This window comes from Argopecten irradians, chromosome 7 (genome assembly GCF_041381155.1).
Source record: "Argopecten irradians isolate NY chromosome 7, Ai_NY, whole genome shotgun sequence".
Taxonomy (NCBI): domain Eukaryota; kingdom Metazoa; phylum Mollusca; class Bivalvia; order Pectinida; family Pectinidae; genus Argopecten; species Argopecten irradians.
The window spans coordinates 40,953,400-40,972,273 of NC_091140.1; the positions used below are offsets into that span (position 1 = coordinate 40,953,400).

Consider the following 18,874-nt stretch of genomic DNA (forward strand, 5'->3'; position numbering starts at 1 on the left):
TCGGCCTACCTCTTCCCCTGGCTTTAGGAGTTTCTTCCTCTTCCTTTCGAGGCCTGCCCCTTTTCTTTGGTTCACTTGTTGAAGATGGTGTAGCCACTTCTTTACCTTTCCTACCTTTTGGAGTAGGAATAGGCTCCTCCTCCTCTTCTTGTTCCTCCTCCTCTTCTTCATCTTCTACTTCCACCACTTCTACTTCCTTCTTTTTTGGTCTTCCTCTCCTGCCTGGAGTTTTGACTTCAGGAGTTTCTTCTGTTTTAGCCTCTTTAGGAGGACGCCCTCTTCCCCTAGGCGTAACAGCACTATCTGTACTCTCTTTTGGAGGTCTACCTCTTTTACCGCTTTTTGGAGGCTCTGGAGTTTCTTCCTCAGGTGCCTCCTGCTTGATTATTTTTGCAGGTCTTCCTCTTCCTCGTTTAACTTCTGGCGTTTCTGTAGTTGAAGTTTCTTTAGCAGGTCTACCTCGTCCACGTTTAACTTCAGGTGTTTCCACTTCTTCATTGTCATTTTTACCTTTAGACTTCACCTCAGGTGTTTCTGCAGTATTGGACTTCCTCCTTGATGCCATGGCACTAGCTGCAGCCTCCTGTGCTATTTTTGATGGGCGTCCCCTTCTCTTTGCTGGAAGTTCCTCTTCTTCCATTTCCTCCTCCTCCTCCTTCTCCTCCTCTTCTTCCATGACCTCTTCCTCTTGCTCTTTCTCTTCTACCTCTGGTGTTTCCTCTGGTGTTTCCTCTGGTTCGTCATCGTCAAAATCATCATCATCAGGAGGAGGTAGTGGTTCAACCTCGCCTTCATCATCGTCGTCATCATCTACGTTGTAGGTAACATCCACAGTACCACCATCGTCACACTTCAGAGTTTCTATTGTTGCACCGGTACTCGGATCTATAACTGATGCAGTGGGAGTTTTAACCTCCTCAATCATATCTTGTGCATCCATCTGTTCTTGCTCTTCTGCATTTTCTTCTTCAATATCATCACCATCATCTTCCTGTGCATTCTCATTGCTTAATTGAATAATCTTAATGTCTCCCTCTTCTATAATCTCATCTTCATCATCTACTTCCTCTTCTTCATTCTTGTCCTCTTCCATTTCCCCCTTTTCTTCCACGACTTCTGCAGCTTGCTCTACATTTTCCTCCACTTGTTCAGGCATGCTGGTTGTTTCTGGAACAGTGTCTGTATTTTCTGCTATATCCTGCTGTGGCACTACAGGTGTGGCCTCCTCAGCAGTGACCTCCTCAGCGGCGACCTCCTCAGCGGCGACCTCCTCAGCGGTGACCTCCTCAGCAGTGGTTTCTTCCTCGAGAGGGACACAAGTCTCTGGTTGGATGATTGCCTCCGCTACTGGTTGCTGGATTGTTGTATAAGACTCCACTGGTGCCATGTCTGTAGAGTCTGTTGTCATCATTTCCTCCTCAACTTCATCTTCTCTTTGTTCAGCTGCTAATATCTGAAACAATCAGTAAGAAATAAGTATGTATGTTTGGAGAAGGCTTATCCATTAGTTGAAAGAACTTGTGCCCAATCCTTTTAGTTAAATACCGAAAAAAGGCAAATAAAATGTGTTTAAATCAAGAAATAAGAAAATTAAGTCATAGAATTTGATATTATCATAAAAATTTTAAATCTGAAATAATGTCAATTTATTAAATTAACTTAGATAAATGAAATGTTAACTTTCATCACACAGGTTGTTTCCAAGTGTTGCCCTAATTACCACACAGTAGTTGACTATTACTATGCTACACCGCAACTTTCAATTAAATATAGATTTACACAAGGAATCTAACTTCCTCTCAGGTCATAAATATAGATGATATGGCCCCAGGATCGTGAAACAGCCTAGACTTTCCTCAAAATAAGGACGTAAATTTTTGTAACATCATCTGTGATTGGTTTCATAAGTCTAAACTTAAAACTGGTTTAGACCGTCGATTTAAGACAGCTGCCAGAAACTGGCCAAGTGCCAGGTCATGACTACCGGTTACGAGACAGTCCTATTCTGTCATTGGTATTGATGTCAGGCGTAATGAAGGAGGAAGCTTGTTAAATTAATTCTCAAATTAAATCATTCTGAAAACAGATAGGTTATGTATTGCTTACTTGTTTTTTTTTAAACCCCTTTACAATTGCAAATTTCCAGTGTGACCTTACGGTTGCAGGGTATATAGTAAGGGTATCTGTATTTTATTAATGCGGAAGAGATATGTAGTGTTTTGTAACTGTAATCTGATTTAAAATTTTCTTTCCAACGTTAACTGAAGACAATTGTCTTGTTTTGTGTTGTTGCTTTGTAAATATAATATAAACGGCCTCTATAACCTGTGTGATACTCTGTTAACTTCCGAATCTTGTTACAGGGCGGGGCCTTTTATTTCCATGGTGATTTTTTGAGAGTGGGTTGTCAGGTGTTCGAGTTTGGTGAAATGGTGGTTGGGGCTGTATTGATCTGTTGTTATTGCTGAGCCGTAGAAATGTTATGTTGACGGTTTGGGAGGGGATCTGGGGGGCGGGGTTATGGTTTTGTTTTAGTAGGTAGGGGTATGGCCCGCTGTTTTGAACACATGAAAGGTGAGGTGCCTCGTTAGAGCGGCTCGTGGCAGGAGCGACGACTGAATTTGCAGCGAGTCTGTTGGAGTGGTGGGGTAAGGATATCCCGCGGGTGGTGTGTGCTAGTTGGGGGATCTTTTTCACTTGGTCTTACGTGTCGTATGGTCGGGACGGGGCGGCTTCTTGGGCAGCAAACCTTTTCCTTTCGCTGGACCCATCCAGGGTATCCCTGTTGTCTGCGGTTACGTTGTGTGTCAGTAAAACGGACTTTCCCTTGCGATCGCGATTCCTTACTTATGCGCTTTTTTTTGTTAGTGCTCCACTCGTTCTGGGCCAGTGTATATCTTGAAATCTTCGGTGCGTGTCGGGGGCGGTTGGGGAGTTCGGGGGGTTCTGTTTCGGCCCTCCCTTTACCCAATGCTCCCACAGTGTTCGTCCGTGGGAAGGAGGTGTTGGTTGGGGCCTGGATTGAGGGGGGGTTGCTAGTTTGGGTGTTGGGGGGCAGGCGTTTTTGTGTGCCCCAAGGTCTGTTCTTTGGGATGGGATCACACCACGGTGGGTTTAGTAGGTGGGGAGGGAGGGGGGGGGGTTTAGTTTGTTATTCCCTGCCCAGCCAAACAACACCCTCTGCCAGATTAGGCCGTCTCCGTACGAGCCCGGGAGGACCCCGCCCCCCACCGATTTCGGGTTTATAAGAAATGGGCCGTAGCATGTGATCCGGTCGCAACCGACCAGTGACCCCCCTAAAAGAATCTGTTTAAAATTAATTCCGGAACCATAAAAAAAAAAAAATGGGGGTAATATAAAAATTGTCTTGTTGTTCCCTTTGTACTAAACAAAGGACTGGTCAAATCCCACGTGAACTACCGATTGCCTTTGGAACGAATTTACCCTGTGTAGTAATATCATGTGTTACATAAGTGAATGGTTTGGTAACGGATCTGAATAAAATTCATTATCCGGAATTAAACGTGATGTATCGTGTGTTATTGTTTATGTAAATAAACTGTCCAAGATCCCTGCGTTTGAACTACGCATTTGGCGGGGTAGTAATTAATTTGGTATTATATAATTGCAGTTGAAGAGAAGAATTGAAGTGTTTTGGTGAAAGAGGATCTGAATAAAATTCCATATCCGTAATTTAAACATAAGATAATATGTCCTTGCTTGTTGATTATGTAACTAAATAATATTGCCAAATCCCCAGCTTGGTAAACTACCGATTGTCCCCGGGATTATAAAGAAATGTTAGTAATAACAGTGTCACAGAGGAAGAAGTTAAGTTTTTCTGAAAATGAATCTGAATCAAAATTAATGTCAGTGTAAATTTAATATAAATACTGTCCCTTGTTGTTATGTTGTTTGTAACTAAAGCAAAACTGGTCAATTTTCACATCGTTGAGACTAACCGAATTAGACGGGGTAAAGATTAGAATGGTAGTATATCAGTGTAAGAGAAAAGAGAAGTTTTTGGTGAGAAAAGGTTCGTTAATAAAGATGGACATTCCGTAATTAAACAGAAAGTTAATTGTGTCCTTGTTGTTGGTAACTAAATAAAACTATCCAAATAACCCAGCGTTGTGAACTACCGATTGCGGGGTTTAATATATTAATGTGTAGCTATATCACGGGTTAGGAAGAAGGAGAAGTTTTTGTTAAGGTAAGATCTGAATAAACACAAGTCAATCCATTTCATACACAGCGAGAAGTATTGGTCCTGATGGATGATGTATAGTTTTGACCGGCCGAGCCTACGAACATACAAGCCACAACCCATCTGATAACTACCGATAGTTTCGTATGTTAAAGTACAGAGAAATAGGTATTATCTAGTCTAGTAGAAGAGTGAAGATAGCTGTTTTATATCGGTAAAAAGGCACCTTAAAAAATAAATCTGTTCCTGTGTAATATAAACAGAAGTATTGTGTGTTTGTTGTATTGTAAATAAATAAACTACAAAATCCCAGCGAGGAACAACCTAATTCCTGGTGGAAACGATTGACCGGCGTGTAAATAATGTTGAGTAAATCATGGAAAGAGAAAAGTACGTAATTATGTGAAAGTAACATGGAAAACAACTTCATTGTTACCTTAATTTTTTTAAACATAATGTCGTAAGTCTATGATAGTTGGTAAACTAAAAAGAAAATGCCAAAAGTCCCCATGCTCGTGGTAATATACTTGATTTTCGGGTTATAAACGTAGAAATGTATGTAAAATATCAGGGTAAGAAACAGAGGGGAGAAGTTTATTGAAAAGATTGAGTTAATGGATAGGAAAAAATTAATTTCCGTTATTAAAACTGAAAGTGAATGTGGTTGGCTTGTTGTTGTTTGTTTGTAACTAAATTAAAACTGCCAAATCCAATGCGTGGCCGTGAGACTACCGATTACCGGGGGATCATACCAAGAAATAGTTAAGTATATCAATGTAAGAGTAAGTGAAGTGATGTTTTGTATTAAAAGCGAATCTGAATAATATTCAATTTCGAAATTAAACTGAAGATGTATTGTCTTGTTGTATTGTATTGTTGTAAATATAAGTAAAATACCTGCCAAATCCTCCCGAGCGTGAACTACCCGTTTGTCCGTGGTGCAGGGGTTTATAATTAATGGACTGAGTATATCAGGTATAGAGAAAAGAGGTTTTTTGCAAAAGAATTCACAGAATGAAAAATTGCTCCGGGGGCAAACTTTCCTGTGAGTAGTTGCAGTGACATGGATCATCAATATACTAATTAGCCGTACCTGTGGCTGTTCCAATCAAACCACAGGTGGGGCTTTCCCCTTGCTATCAGTATGTGGTGATCCCTCATTGTCTTCGTAGGACGTTTTTTTGCCCCGCCGGCAACGGTACTTTTGCATAGTTAACACCTGGTTGTGATTCTAGTTTAACAATGTGTTTGTGAGATTTTCCCCAGTGCAGTTATTCCAGAGACGTTAGACATAATATAACAGAGACGTAGATAAAATAAATATATGGTATGATGTGTTCTGGTTATACACACTTTTTTTTTAAAATCGTAGGGACAACTCGCTACCTGTTTGGTACTATATTCTCATGATGTATGTATCGTCTTTTGTGTTGAAATTAATATTTTAATATGAAACATATGAACGTTTTACTGAAAAATCAATCATATGTTTCACGTTAAGGAGTTTGTTGAAGAAACGAAAACTTGCTGGACATGAAGACGAAGATATATATTATTATGCGACTTGAACTTCTCGATATATTTCTGAAAAAATGCCTTTATTGAATATAAACAAATAGTAAACAAGAAATGACCACAGTAAGACAATATTGGGACGTTGACCGACCAGTTTAGTCTCAGTCCGTGGACACACGGTAATCGCTTTAGCTGTAGCCAGCCGAGGCATGTGTCGCACAGCAGGAGTCTTCACACATCCCGGGGTTGACTATGAATTTAGACCTCCGTGCCCAGGCTTTTTTGTTCGATTGGAGGAACCAATGTCTGCGAATTTACTTTACGACACTGTGGCAAGCAATTTCTCTTACGGTGAATGTGTGGTAAGTTATAACCAGTTAATTTTTAAAGAAATATGATAGACAAAATATCTATTGTGATTTTTACCAAGCTGTCTTTTATCGTTGTAGGTATATCTGGTAACAGAACTCACATAATGTATTGCTCGGCTCTCTTTCTCGAAGTTAACGAAAGGATTAAGCCAGTCATTGGTTGTATTTTACATTCTCATATTATGTTGTTTTTCTTTTTTACATAATGAGGAAAAAAAAAAAAAACGTATTTAAACTGATAGTGTAGTATTAAGTAATACCGAAATAAAAAGGCCCAAAAATATTTCAAATTCAATGTTTACAAAATCAAATATCATTTTCTATGGAGAATTATTATATTCAGGCACTATAGGAGACATACTTTTCAGTCGAAATATAACCACTATCTCCAACCGTAGATGCCTTTTCTACATGTTGTGTTTACTCGTCTTTTGTTTTCTTTTTATTTCCAGGAGTGTTAGAGGGTCCCGTGCGTATAGCCGATGGGACCGCAGGGGCCCTATAAGCATAATGACAACTGCATGGATAGAAGAAGAGTGATTACGACGGTTATGTTATGTAACATATTTGTGTTATTAGCCAAATCGCACAATTCAATTTGGTAATTTTATCTAAAATTGACCTAGTCAAGAAAAGAGGGAGAATGTGGCACTAGATTATAAATAGCACCAATGATCGATAATGGAGGAAAAAAATTTTTTTGTACTTTGATGTACGATTACTTTTGACCAACATCTATTCATGTGTATATTTTGTAGAGCATGCTATTCTCAGTCTGGTCCGAAGGATCACCTTAATTATATACATTACCTGTGAGGTTGTCAGTTACAACGGTAATTACCCCCCTCTCCTGAGTAATAATTGATCACATCTCACCCTAAATATGACATCAATATCAAACCCTAACCCTAAATATGTACCGTGTATAGGTTGTGTATATTAGAAGAAAACATCACACATCACAGAGTATCAAATGACATTATCTGCTATAAGGTATCTGCAGGCTTTGTCTTCGTTGTAGGTCTGGTTTGAAAAAACGGCGCTTTATCGACTGAAAATTCCTCCCAAATCTCGGAAGAGAAGCATTTATTATAGCAGATTCATATTATAAATATATCTTAAAAATTCTTGTATTGTAGAAAGTAATATCAAAATGCTTGTATTGTAGAAAGTAATATCAAAATGCTTGTATTGTAGAAAGTAATATCAAAATGTTTGTATTGTAGAAAGTTATATCAGACGAAACATAACATACACTTGCATAAGCATGAAGGGTCGTCATAACTCAGCAAAAATGAAGACAAATATAGGCTTAGCCTACATGATGTCCAACCCAGTGTATATATTATACCATCTTGTATTTATAAATAAAAATACTTTTGTTGTTGACAATAAAATCTTTTGGAACGGAATAAAAACGCAGTCAAGTTCTAAACTCTATTACCAGGTAAATTCCTGTACAAATCCATGTTGTCTTTTTTTAGTATTTGGTCTATCGTACTGAAAAGTTACTAGTTTAGCATTTTTTCACAGGCGTAATACTTCATTTTATAACGCAGGCTCCACAAGGACTGTGAACATCATCAAAAGTTTTTCTTGTCAGGTTACAAAGCCTGTCGCCTGGCACGTGTGTACTACCAGTCGGACACCTCTCTGCAGGGGGTACAAGGTGGTCACAGGGGATTGTATACAGATATTGAATTCATTTAAACAAGGTGAAGCTAAAATGCTTAAACACACGTACTCTGCATTTCTCGTGATGATTTGGCGAATTCTAAATGAAATTTTGATCGACATGCATCTTCAACTTCCTAATAGTCTATAATACTACCATTGCTTATACCCCGGACCATCAGGTAGTTTCACGCTGGGATTTGGCAGTTTTATTTAGTTACAAAACAACAACAACAGCAATAATACTTCTGTTATCTGAATTTTATTCAGATCCTTTTTTACAAAAAACTTCACTTTCTACATTACCTGATATACTACCATTATTTTATACCCTGCAATCGGTAGTTCACGCTGGGATTTGGCAGTTTTATTTAGTTACAAACAACAACAAGACAATACTTTAATTCCGGAATGAATTTTAATCTGATTCTTTTACAATAACTTCACTTCTCTTACCTGACATATTTAAAAGCTTTAATCATTTGATGACATAAGCTTTTGGCTTTGAGAAATTAGCAGGTGTTCCCAGAGAAAAAGCTTCAACCTACAGTAACTGCTCCATAGGAATTTACTTTACAACCCACTTGTGGAAGGATTGCTAAAATGTTAAGATAACTTACTCAACCCAAGTAAAATTTGTGGACAATAACCTTAAGAAACAGTAAACAATTACTCAATACTACATAAACGGTTTTCAAATCAACAATCATGGTTTCTTCTTAAAATAATACATAACTGAACATACTTTAGTTTGCTGAAAAATTAAAAATGTCATGTTATAACCTAAAACATTTTGATATATGTTGCCTAAAATTTGAAGTTTCTTGTTCATTAAAAATAATGGGATTCACAATTCCTATTGCCAATACTTAAGATCAGAAGGTTTTAATGTTGGTATCATTTTTTTTTGCTGTAATTTTGATTAATAGGCCTTTACTTATCAGTATACATTATCATTCATGATTCATTCCCAGAAATTATGAGTACATTTTGTAAATGGATTTTTCCAATCTACAAATTGGATGAGTTCATTTTAGATTTCTTTGGTGAATGTGTTAAAATATAAATCCACTATTCACCAAAGTGTTTTCTTTAGGAGGTTCTTAATTCTAATAAATAGTAACATTTTTTTTCATCATTACACAAAAAGATTTTTTGTAAAAATCACAAATAAAAAAAAAAATTTTGATACATGAAAGGTAGAAAAATATCACCTTGCACCATTTGCTACAGAGAACAACATGTTTAAACAAATGAGCACAATAGTTCAGTTACAATAACAATGGTAAAATTACAGCTAAATTAAAACTCATGATACTTTATATAGAAGCCAACATTCATTTTCAGGCTGAAGCTCATGTTGTAAACGACTGGACATTATGCCAATATGGGCAAGTGAAACTTAAATAGTTGCAAATCATAAACAACATAAGGAATTTTAATTGAATTGATAAAACATCTAATTAATTAATTACACTCTTTGGTTCAAATCCCTCTAATAATGACTCATAATTGATGGTGTCCCAAACATGCTGATTTCTTTGTAAATATTAATGACAGTGTTATGCTACAGCAACTGAATATATATCATTATTTTCTAGTTGTTTTTGTGTTTGATAAAAAGGGTTTCTTAGATTTCAACACGACAATAGTTAAAATTAAGTACTGAAAATGTGTTGTTTTGTGGGTTTTACTATGTAATAAATCTCATTTGAAAAAAATTTCAAAATTATTCTATGAGTTTACTGTATACTCACAGGTTACAAAATTGACGCATCCTGAACCACGTATAATATTTCATACCCATGGCAATAAAATTGTAAAGTTCTCAAACCATAAAACAAATCAATATTTCATGTCTTAGTCTTTCATTCTGACAATTTCTGCCTGCATAAGCAGCGACATTATAATTGTGTGTGCGCTATCAGTTATTTAGGACCATTCCATTGTCAGTGCTGGGATGATGTTAAATTATTCAGCAGCCTCTGTTAGTATTGGGAGCACGTACTGCCTGAGCTCAGTCACAGCACTGAGTCCATCGGCTGCCTCTGCTGAATCACATACTGACACTGTCCCGTAATGGTACCGATGAGCTGGTCTGTGTATGGCATTACTCACCACCGTCATGATGTTCTGGTCAATTGAATGCTAGGTCTCCTGGGACACTTTTCAGTATGTAGACAGTGGTCCAGTCACATGTCTCAGCACTGATTGATCGAGCAGGTATCATTTGACACACTGCTGTGGTTGTAGGCCCCATACACGCTCCGAGCAACGGTCACATAGGTCAGGACTTCCTCATATTGATGTTACAAATTCTCAACCTGGGAAAAACCAGTAAGGTAAGGAAGGTTAATCATACATTGTTAATCTAATTCTTAAACAATTGTTCGATCAACAATGTAAACACGTGATTTAAATTTTGCAACACAATTAAGTTTAAAAGTATGATTGATAAATTTTAACTATATATTAAAATGCTGGCTCACAAAGTTCTGAAAGGATATAATGTAAGTAAATTGTATGCAGAGACACAATTGTTCAAGTGTTTTAAGCAACATAATCTACCACTATTTTTTTAAAACACAGGAGAGTTTACTCTTTACATTAAAGCTGTGTATCATTGGTTGTATGCGATTGAAAAATCGGTAAGCACACACTATTCAAATGCACACATGTTGTTTTGCAACAAAATTCAAAATACCAAAGATACGGGCGCTAAAACATGTTTGTGAATGGCCACTAGCTTGGGTCAGTTCTGACTCCAGTTTTTGCTTGTTTCATGATTTCAGTGTCCAATTTTGGTATGGCAAAAGCACAGGCTTACATTTGCCTTAATCTGTTTATTTTTGAGAAAACGAAACACACACGGTAATTTACTTTTCCCACTCTGTTTGTAGAGCGAATCGTATCCATTGTACTTCATTTAGCTAGTCTAAATCATTCTATTAATTGACTAAGTAGTAAAATAATGACTCAGATAGGAACTGTTGTTGACAGTCTTGGTACGTTATATTTACACAATGTAGTGCACTATTATCACTTAGTAATTAGTTCATATTAAAAATCGGGTTTCAACTGGTTGCTCTGAAAACCTAGCGGAATCAACTCAGGACTGTGAAAGGGGGTAACTTCAGTTTTTTTTTTGATCACGAACACTCTGCACACGGGTTGCAGGTAGGTAGAGTTATCAGACGGACTCCCCTTGGGCTAAACAAAAGTTGAGAACATATTGGACTATCAAAATCTAGTGCACGTTATGTCCCATGTCATTTCAAACTAACAACAAGTCATTCACTTAACGACATACCTGATTCACCATCATTGTCCATTACATGAAATAGTCACTATTGTGTAATTAAAAGATGACAAACATGATACGGGTTGAACTTTTTAAAGGTTAACATACATTACACTGTGCTACACCTCCCTGTTCATCCAGAATCATCCTCGTCCATTTCATCGTCCGAGTCTTAATACTAGATCAAACTTGCGGGATGATTTGCCTGTGCACACCTCACCAGGCAGTTACATGGACATTGCCTTTATGTTATACAAACAATAAACTTTCTTGCGTGTGTATGTCTCTACTGGCAAACATTGTCGCGCTGGTTATGGCGAGAAGAGCATTCATATGCCACCTAGACGGATGTGGGACCATCAGATTTGACTTGTTGTTGAAACAGCGTCCACAATCGACACACTTGTGTGGTTTCTCACCTGTATGAATCAACATGTGTCTGTCCACGTGATACTTCTTTGTGAAGCGCTTCTCGCAAACAGAGCAGATAAAGATCTTCTGATTGGGCGATTTCCATCCCTCGTGAACACGCTTGGTATGACCAATCAAAGCTCCTAGTGTCTTGAATGCAGCCTTACATGTGTTGCAGAGATACTGCCTTGTGTGGAGATGCATGCCCTTGATGTGAGTGTTGAGATTTCCACGGAATGCAGATGAGTAATCACAGTGTGGACACTTGTATGGACGACGTCCAGAGTGCACAGTACGCATGTGGGAACTCAATTCCAGTCTTCAGAACCACCTTACCACAGATTGGGCAGGGGATCTGCATGCGGTTTTGCTGGTGAAGTTCTTGATGACGTTTTATATTCTTGGTGGTTTTGCCACATTCCTGACATTGTTCACCATCTTCTTCTGCCCCCTGTGTGGATACCTTCATAATCTTTTCCCTCCATTTAGCATTCCTCATCTCCTCTTCATAATCTGTTTCATCTCTATGCTTGCCTTTAATGTGTTTCCACCAGGCCGATAAAAGCTTTATCACAGAAGGGGCAGTTCAAGGCCTCCTCAGTGTTTCTTACAGACCTCCTCTTGGGCTCCAGGTCTTCAAACATACCAACATCATCTTCCTTCTTTTTCTTCTTCCTAGGAGGCTTTTCTTCTCCATTCATATCCATTTCCATACCTAGAGGTCCAAACTTCTTTTTCTTTAGTTTCGGATCAGTTTGAGTCAAAACTGACCTCTTTCCCGGTGACTCCTCAATTGTCTCCACTTCTATAAATGGTGCTCCTGAATTACTTGGACCAGCAATGGATGAATCCATGGGTTCATCCTCATCAATCTGGTCAATATTATAGATGTCTCCATGGTCTTCCCTCACAATCATTGTCCTGACTGATTTAACTTGATGTCTGTCATCATCCATAGGTTCTTGTTTGACTCTCGGTAGACTGACTTTGCCTGCCTCTGTTGAAGCGGTCGGACATGGTTCCAACACTTTCTGTGTTTTTTGGACGTTTTTTAGCTGGTGTCTCAACCTCAGGCATATTCTCTTCTTCCTGATCTTCGTCCTCTGGCCCTCTTCCTCGTTTTTTGGTGGGTGTGACTGTGGCTGTTGCAGCAGGTGCCCTCCTTGATTTGTCTTCCTCCTCTTTTTTCTTCCCTTTACCTTTCTTTCCTGGTGATTTCATGGCTTCTTCCTCCATTTCTTCCTCTGCTTGTTTTCCTTTTCCGGACTTCCGTCTTGATTTTTCACTTTCTTCTTCCTCCGCCAGTTTACCCCTTGTGATGGTTTCTTTCCCCTTTCCTGCTGAGGGAGACTCAGTCTTTGCTGGTGTACTTGATTTTGAGGGCCGACCACGCTTCTTCTTTACTTCAACAACCTCCTCTTCCTCTTCTTCAATTTCTTCTTCCTCCTCCTCCTGTTCCTCATCTTCAATTTCAACGACCTGTTCCTTTTTCGGCCTACCTCTTCCCCTGGCTTTAGGAGTTTCTTCCTCTTCCTTTCGAGGCCTGCCCCTTTTCTTTGGTTCACTTGTTGAAGATGGTGTAGCCACTTCTTTACCTTTCCTACCTTTTGGAGTAGGAATAGGCTCCTCCTCCTCTTCTTGTTCCTCCTCCTCTTCTTCATCTTCTACTTCCACCACTTCTACTTCCTTCTTTTTTGGTCTTCCTCTCCTGCCTGGAGTTTTGACTTCAGGAGTTTCTTCTGTTTTAGCCTCTTTAGGAGGACGCCCTCTTCCCCTAGGCGTAACAGCACTATCTGTACTCTCTTTTGGAGGTCTACCTCTTTTACCGCTTTTTGGAGGCTCTGGAGTTTCTTCCTCAGGTGCCTCCTGTTTGATTATTTTTGCAGGTCTTCCCCTTCCTCGTTTAACTTCTGGTGTTTCTGTAGTTGAAGTTTCTTTAGCAGGTCTACCTCGTCCACGTTTAACTTCAGGTGTTTCCACTTCTTCATTGTCATTTTTACTTTTAGACTTCACCTCAGGTGTTTCTGCAGTATTGGGCTTCCTCCTTGATGCCATGGCACTAGCTGCAGCCTCCTGTGCTATTTTTGATGGGCGTCCCCTTCTCTTTGCTGGAAGTTCCTCTTCTTCCATTTCCTCCTCCTCCTCCTTCTCCTCTTCTTCCATGACCTCTTCCTCTTGCTCTTTCTCTTCTACCTCTGGCGTTTCCTCTGGTGTTTCCTCTGGTTCGTCATCGTCAAAATCATCATCATCAGGAGGAGGTAGTGGTTCAACCTCGCCTTCATCATCGTCGTCATCATCTACGTTGTAGGTAACATCCACAGTACCACCATCGTCACACTTCAGAGTTTCTATTGTTGCACCGGTACTCGGATCTATAACTGATGCAGTGGGAGTTTTAACCTCCTCAATCATATCTTGTGCATCCATCTGTTCTTGCTCTTCTGCATTTTCTTCTTCAATATCATCACCATCATCTTCCTGTGCATTCTCATTGCTTAATTGAATAATCTTAATGTCTCCCTCTTCTATAATCTCATCTTCATCATCTACTTCCTCTTCTTCATTCTTGTCCTCTTCCATTTCCCCCTTTTCTTCCACGACTTCTGCAGCTTGCTCTACATTTTCCTCCACTTGTTCAGGCATGCTGGTTGTTTCTGGAACAGTGTCTGTATTTTCTGCTATATCCTGCTGTGGCACTACAGGTGTGGCCTCCTCAGCAGTGACCTCCTCAGCGGCGACCTCCTCAGCGGCGACCTCCTCAGCGGTGACCTCCTCAGCAGTGGTTTCTTCCTCGAGAGGGACACAAGTCTCTGGTTGGACGATTGCCTCCGCTACTGGTTGCTGGATTGTTGTATAAGACTCCACTGGTGCCATGTCTGTAGAGTCTGTTGTCATCATTTCCTCCTCAACTTCATCTTCTCTTTGTTCAGCTGCTAATATCTGAAACAATCAGTAAGAAATAAGTATGTATGTTTGGAGAAGGCTTATTCATTAGTTGAAAGAACTTGTGCCCAATCCTTTTAGTTAAATACCGAAAAAAAGCAAATAAAATATGTTTAAATCAAGAAATAAGAAAATTAAGTCATAGAATTTGATATTATCATAAAAATTTTAAATCTGAAATAATGTCAATTTATTAAATTAACTTAGATAAATGAAATGTTAACTTTCATCACACAGGTTGTTTCCAAGTGTTGCCCTAATTATCACACAGTAGTTGACTATTACTATGCTACACCGCAACATTCAATTAAATATAGATTTACACAAGGAATCTAACTTCCTCTCAGGTCATAAATATAGATGATATGGCCCCAGGATCGTGAAACAGCCTAGACTTTCCTCAAAATAAGGACGTTAATTTTTGTAACATCATCTGTGATTGGTTAAGTCTAAACTTAAAACTGGTTTAGACTTAAGACTGTTTCATGATCTTGGGAATGGTGTTATCAAACTTTTATTTTGTGTTTCAAAAACCTGTCCCTATATTAATTTTCATTGAAGTCAATCTAAGAGGAAGATTTAAGAAATCATAATGGAATGACCGCCTGATGGACATAACAATAATTACAAGACTCCAACATCCCAATCCGGGGCTCTAATAATTACAAAATCTTGACAATATGCAAGATGGTAGAGTGTACTATTTTGATACTGCATGAATAACTCACTTCTTGGTTTGCCTGCTGCACGGCAGCCTCCACAGCACCATTGGTTGGTATCACCTGTAGTCCCTCTACAAAACAATCATTTATCATTTTGAATTTTAGGGTAAAGCTTAGGAATGCTTAGCTCAAATAATATCAAATATCAATATTATGAAAGTTCTAAATTCTTATAAAGATATGAATTAACTCTAACAGTACACAGTGTCAGACATCGCGAAATATGCCGGACTGGCTATTTTAAAATGCAGTCCGGACCGACCGTCCGGCAATTATTGAGTACCAGAAGTAGGTAGAAATGGTGTCTGAAGTATGCAGGTGCGGAAGCTGGCAAAAATGTAAACTGCATAAGATGATCATGAAATTAGCTGCCTGGATACTAATAGCAGGAAGGTATGTTTACTTCAAAAATTCACATTAAAGTTCGGTCCGGTAAAATCTTGTTCAGTCCGGCTTACTCACAGTCCTTGCCGGTCCGAATGTCCGGCCATTTTTTTCAACTTTCACGATGTCTGTAGTGTATTTGATGTTTCCCCTCTAATTTCTAAATTAATGTGAAACTGGAATCAACTTGCATTCATTATTTAATTGAGATATTTACATGTAGAAATAATGTAAAATCTAAGGATAAATGGGCTAATAGAAAATATTTCTGTAATCCAATTAAGCTCCAACCAATATTTTAGCATTCTTTAACATATTAAACAAGTTTCAGTCTGTCAGGGGTTTTAATATATTGATTTTGATTTGGGCTAAATTACATTACATAGCATACAGATGGTATAGTAAAGTACCCCCTGAAATTGCAATGTACAGCCTCTCCTGAAAGATAATGAAACCCCATGTCTGTGATGTTATTTTTTTTGTTGCTAGTCATTTGGACTATAGTTAAACCCAAAATTTTACTAGTCCGACTGTTTAATCACTGGTCTAAATTAACATACAGCTTTTTTGCTTCAGCACTTCAGTCATGATCAGTTTACAATATTTCTAACGCAGCTTCTCGCAAAATGATCTATTTGGACTGAAAAAATCACATACAGAATGCATTCAAAATGTGTTGAAAAGTGCAATTGACCACTGTAAATATAAAATTTACCAATCTTAATTTGTTCTGGAGCCACTAGTCCGAACAGTTCATCACAATGATTGGCACTAGTCCAGCCATAAAATCACATGTCAAGGGCATTGGACTAGTGCTTAAAGTTGCAGACTGAAGTTTTAGTGGGTGAACTGTTGCTAGTTTTCGATTATGATTTTTTTTATATGATTTGTAAAAACACAAACTTTATTTCTTATATACAGTCAAAATTGCCTTAGCGACCTTCTGAATTCAGCGACCTTCTGTCTTAAACGACCTAAATTATTCCTCCCAGCGAAAATTGCTATATAATCTAATCTGTATTAAACGACCGTCTGTCTTATGCGACAAGCGACCATACTTTTAGGATCCAACGACACTCGATGTTCTGTATTTAACGACCCAAATCACACATGCATTTGTCTTCTATTCATATATAAAGCCAAGCCAGTTAACTATCCTGTAGGGCTTCCAACCCAGCCCCATTAAGGCAAGACAAAAGAGCTATCCATATGGCTTGGTTATATATAACAAGGTGTTCACTTTGACATAAATTAGCACTTATTCATGCATGAAGTCTCTCGGCTTCGGTACTGATGAGCGAAGCCGTCTGCATGTCTGAGGTGGATATTGCAAGGAAAATTGTGCTATTTATTCACGATGCTTATGATGAAAATCAAGAATAATCACTTCCAAAACCAACTAAAATAATGATGAACAATGATTTACTCACAAAAGAACGACATGAATGTAGAAATACTGAAAATGTATCAGTGTAGCTAAGCATGATGGCAGCCATTTTGGGAGATAGTAACAGAGGAGTCGGGAAATAGCTGATTTCCGGATTTTTTTTAAATTATTTTTTTCAAACTATTTTTTTATCTATGAAATAAATGAATAAAATGATGAAAGAAAATTAAAAAAAACATTAAAAATTATTTTTATTTTTTTTCTGCTTTTAAATACATTGTAATTCTGTAGCTAATTATGATATATAAGTGGTAGGCCTAAACAAATATTTGTTTTAGAAATTCTTAATCTTATTCATTAATATAAACAGAAAGATAAATAAAAAATAAATAGATAATTGAAAAATAAAAGTGCCTAAAATTAAATACTGTACATAATTAAAAGATGTATTATATTATGTGATATATATTATATATTTAATAATTTCCTATTATTGTGACTGTTTTTTAGTACAACAAAAACTGTCAAAACATGTCCCACAATATACATTGATACATGTATTTAATTGTTTCGAAAGGGGTGATTCAATTAAGAGACCAACTGTCATATGTGACCTATTTTTCAATCTCCTTTGGAAGGTCTCTTAAAACAATTTTGACTGTATATATTTATATACCTGGTGTTACATGAAGGACCTGCATATGTGAAATATCAGCTTCTTCTGCAGCACCCTCTGAGTTGTCTCCCTCTACGACCTCAGCTTCCTCTACCATCTCTTCTACAGGTTCCTCGACCATGTCTGGGACAACAGGCATTGGTAGGGACTGCATGTGATAGGACACACCACCCATGGACAGACCTGCCCCACACTGACCAGACTGGGCCGACTGATCAGATATTACATAGCTAGCACTGTCCGCAGATCCTTCATCTGGAAATAAGGAAAACACTTGAGCTCAAGAAAACATATTTTTCATGTCTAACAAAAGCATTCCATTTTTTTTTAAAGATGCATTATTTCAATGATCTGACTCAAATTTAACACTATAAATTAAAACTCTACAAAAACATTGCAATCAATTTAATTTGAAAAAGTTTAAAAACTTTACAGAGCTAGAGGTCAATATGGAGATAAGATACGTTTTTAGATAATTTAAATTTTACAGAGCTCGAGGTCAATACAGAGATAATATATGTATTTAGATAATTTAAATTTTACAGAGCTAGAGGTCAATATGGAGATAATATACATATTTAGATAAGAAAAATGTTAAGTCCATCCCAGGACTATACAATGTTCAAAGAAGAAATAGGAAGAAATGAACTATGAATGAATTTTTTAAATGTGTGATGTTTCAATGACTAGTACTAGATATATATAGTGTGATTTAAATCATCCTTTACCTGCTTCCACATGTACAACTTCTGTTGTAGCGGTTTCCTGCTGGGCCATTGGTTCGGCCATGATTACAGCTGGTATTGTACTACTGACAGATTCTACCTCGCTGAACTGAGCCAGACCATCGCCATCAGCGGCCATGTTCTCCGTAGCATATATCACCATGCCTGGCTGAGTTTCCAGGGTTGACTCGGCTACCGGGTCGCTCATCACTATCTCAGTAGGCTGCAATTAACAAATTAAATTTAAATTAATTAAATAAAATGTTGCAAGTATCTATGAAAATGATGAAAACTCAAAAACAAAGGTGTCAAAAGTAATAAATAAAAAATATAAGTTCTTTGTAAATAATTTTTATTTTTATTTTGAAATATTTTATTTTCTAACCAAATCATCACCGATTTTATCCAAAAACAAAAATAAAATGCTTTCATCGATAGCTACACTACATCCACATATATCCAAATAAATAAGTTTAATATTAGGTGAAAGTGTGTATGTATGTGGGGAAGGGGGGGGGGGTCTTATTTGCATACAATATCAATATGATAACATCATTT

At 37.8% G+C, this 18,874-nt stretch overlaps 1 protein-coding gene and 1 pseudogene across 1 annotated transcript in view; both read right to left on the reverse strand.

Annotated features, from left to right (window-relative positions):
• The window catches only part of LOC138328443 (uncharacterized), a 28,761-nt gene that overhangs the window by 7,364 nt on the left and 2,523 nt on the right, over nucleotides 1-18,874 (reverse strand). The window contains 5 exon segments of the mRNA XM_069275251.1: nucleotides 2-1,237; nucleotides 14,219-14,419; nucleotides 15,151-15,215; nucleotides 17,592-17,846; nucleotides 18,320-18,539. Of these exon segments, the coding sequence (XP_069131352.1) occupies nucleotides 2-1,237; nucleotides 14,219-14,419; nucleotides 15,151-15,215; nucleotides 17,592-17,846; nucleotides 18,320-18,539 (1,977 nt within the window).
• Nucleotides 11,318-14,122, reverse strand: LOC138326759 (uncharacterized; annotated as a pseudogene).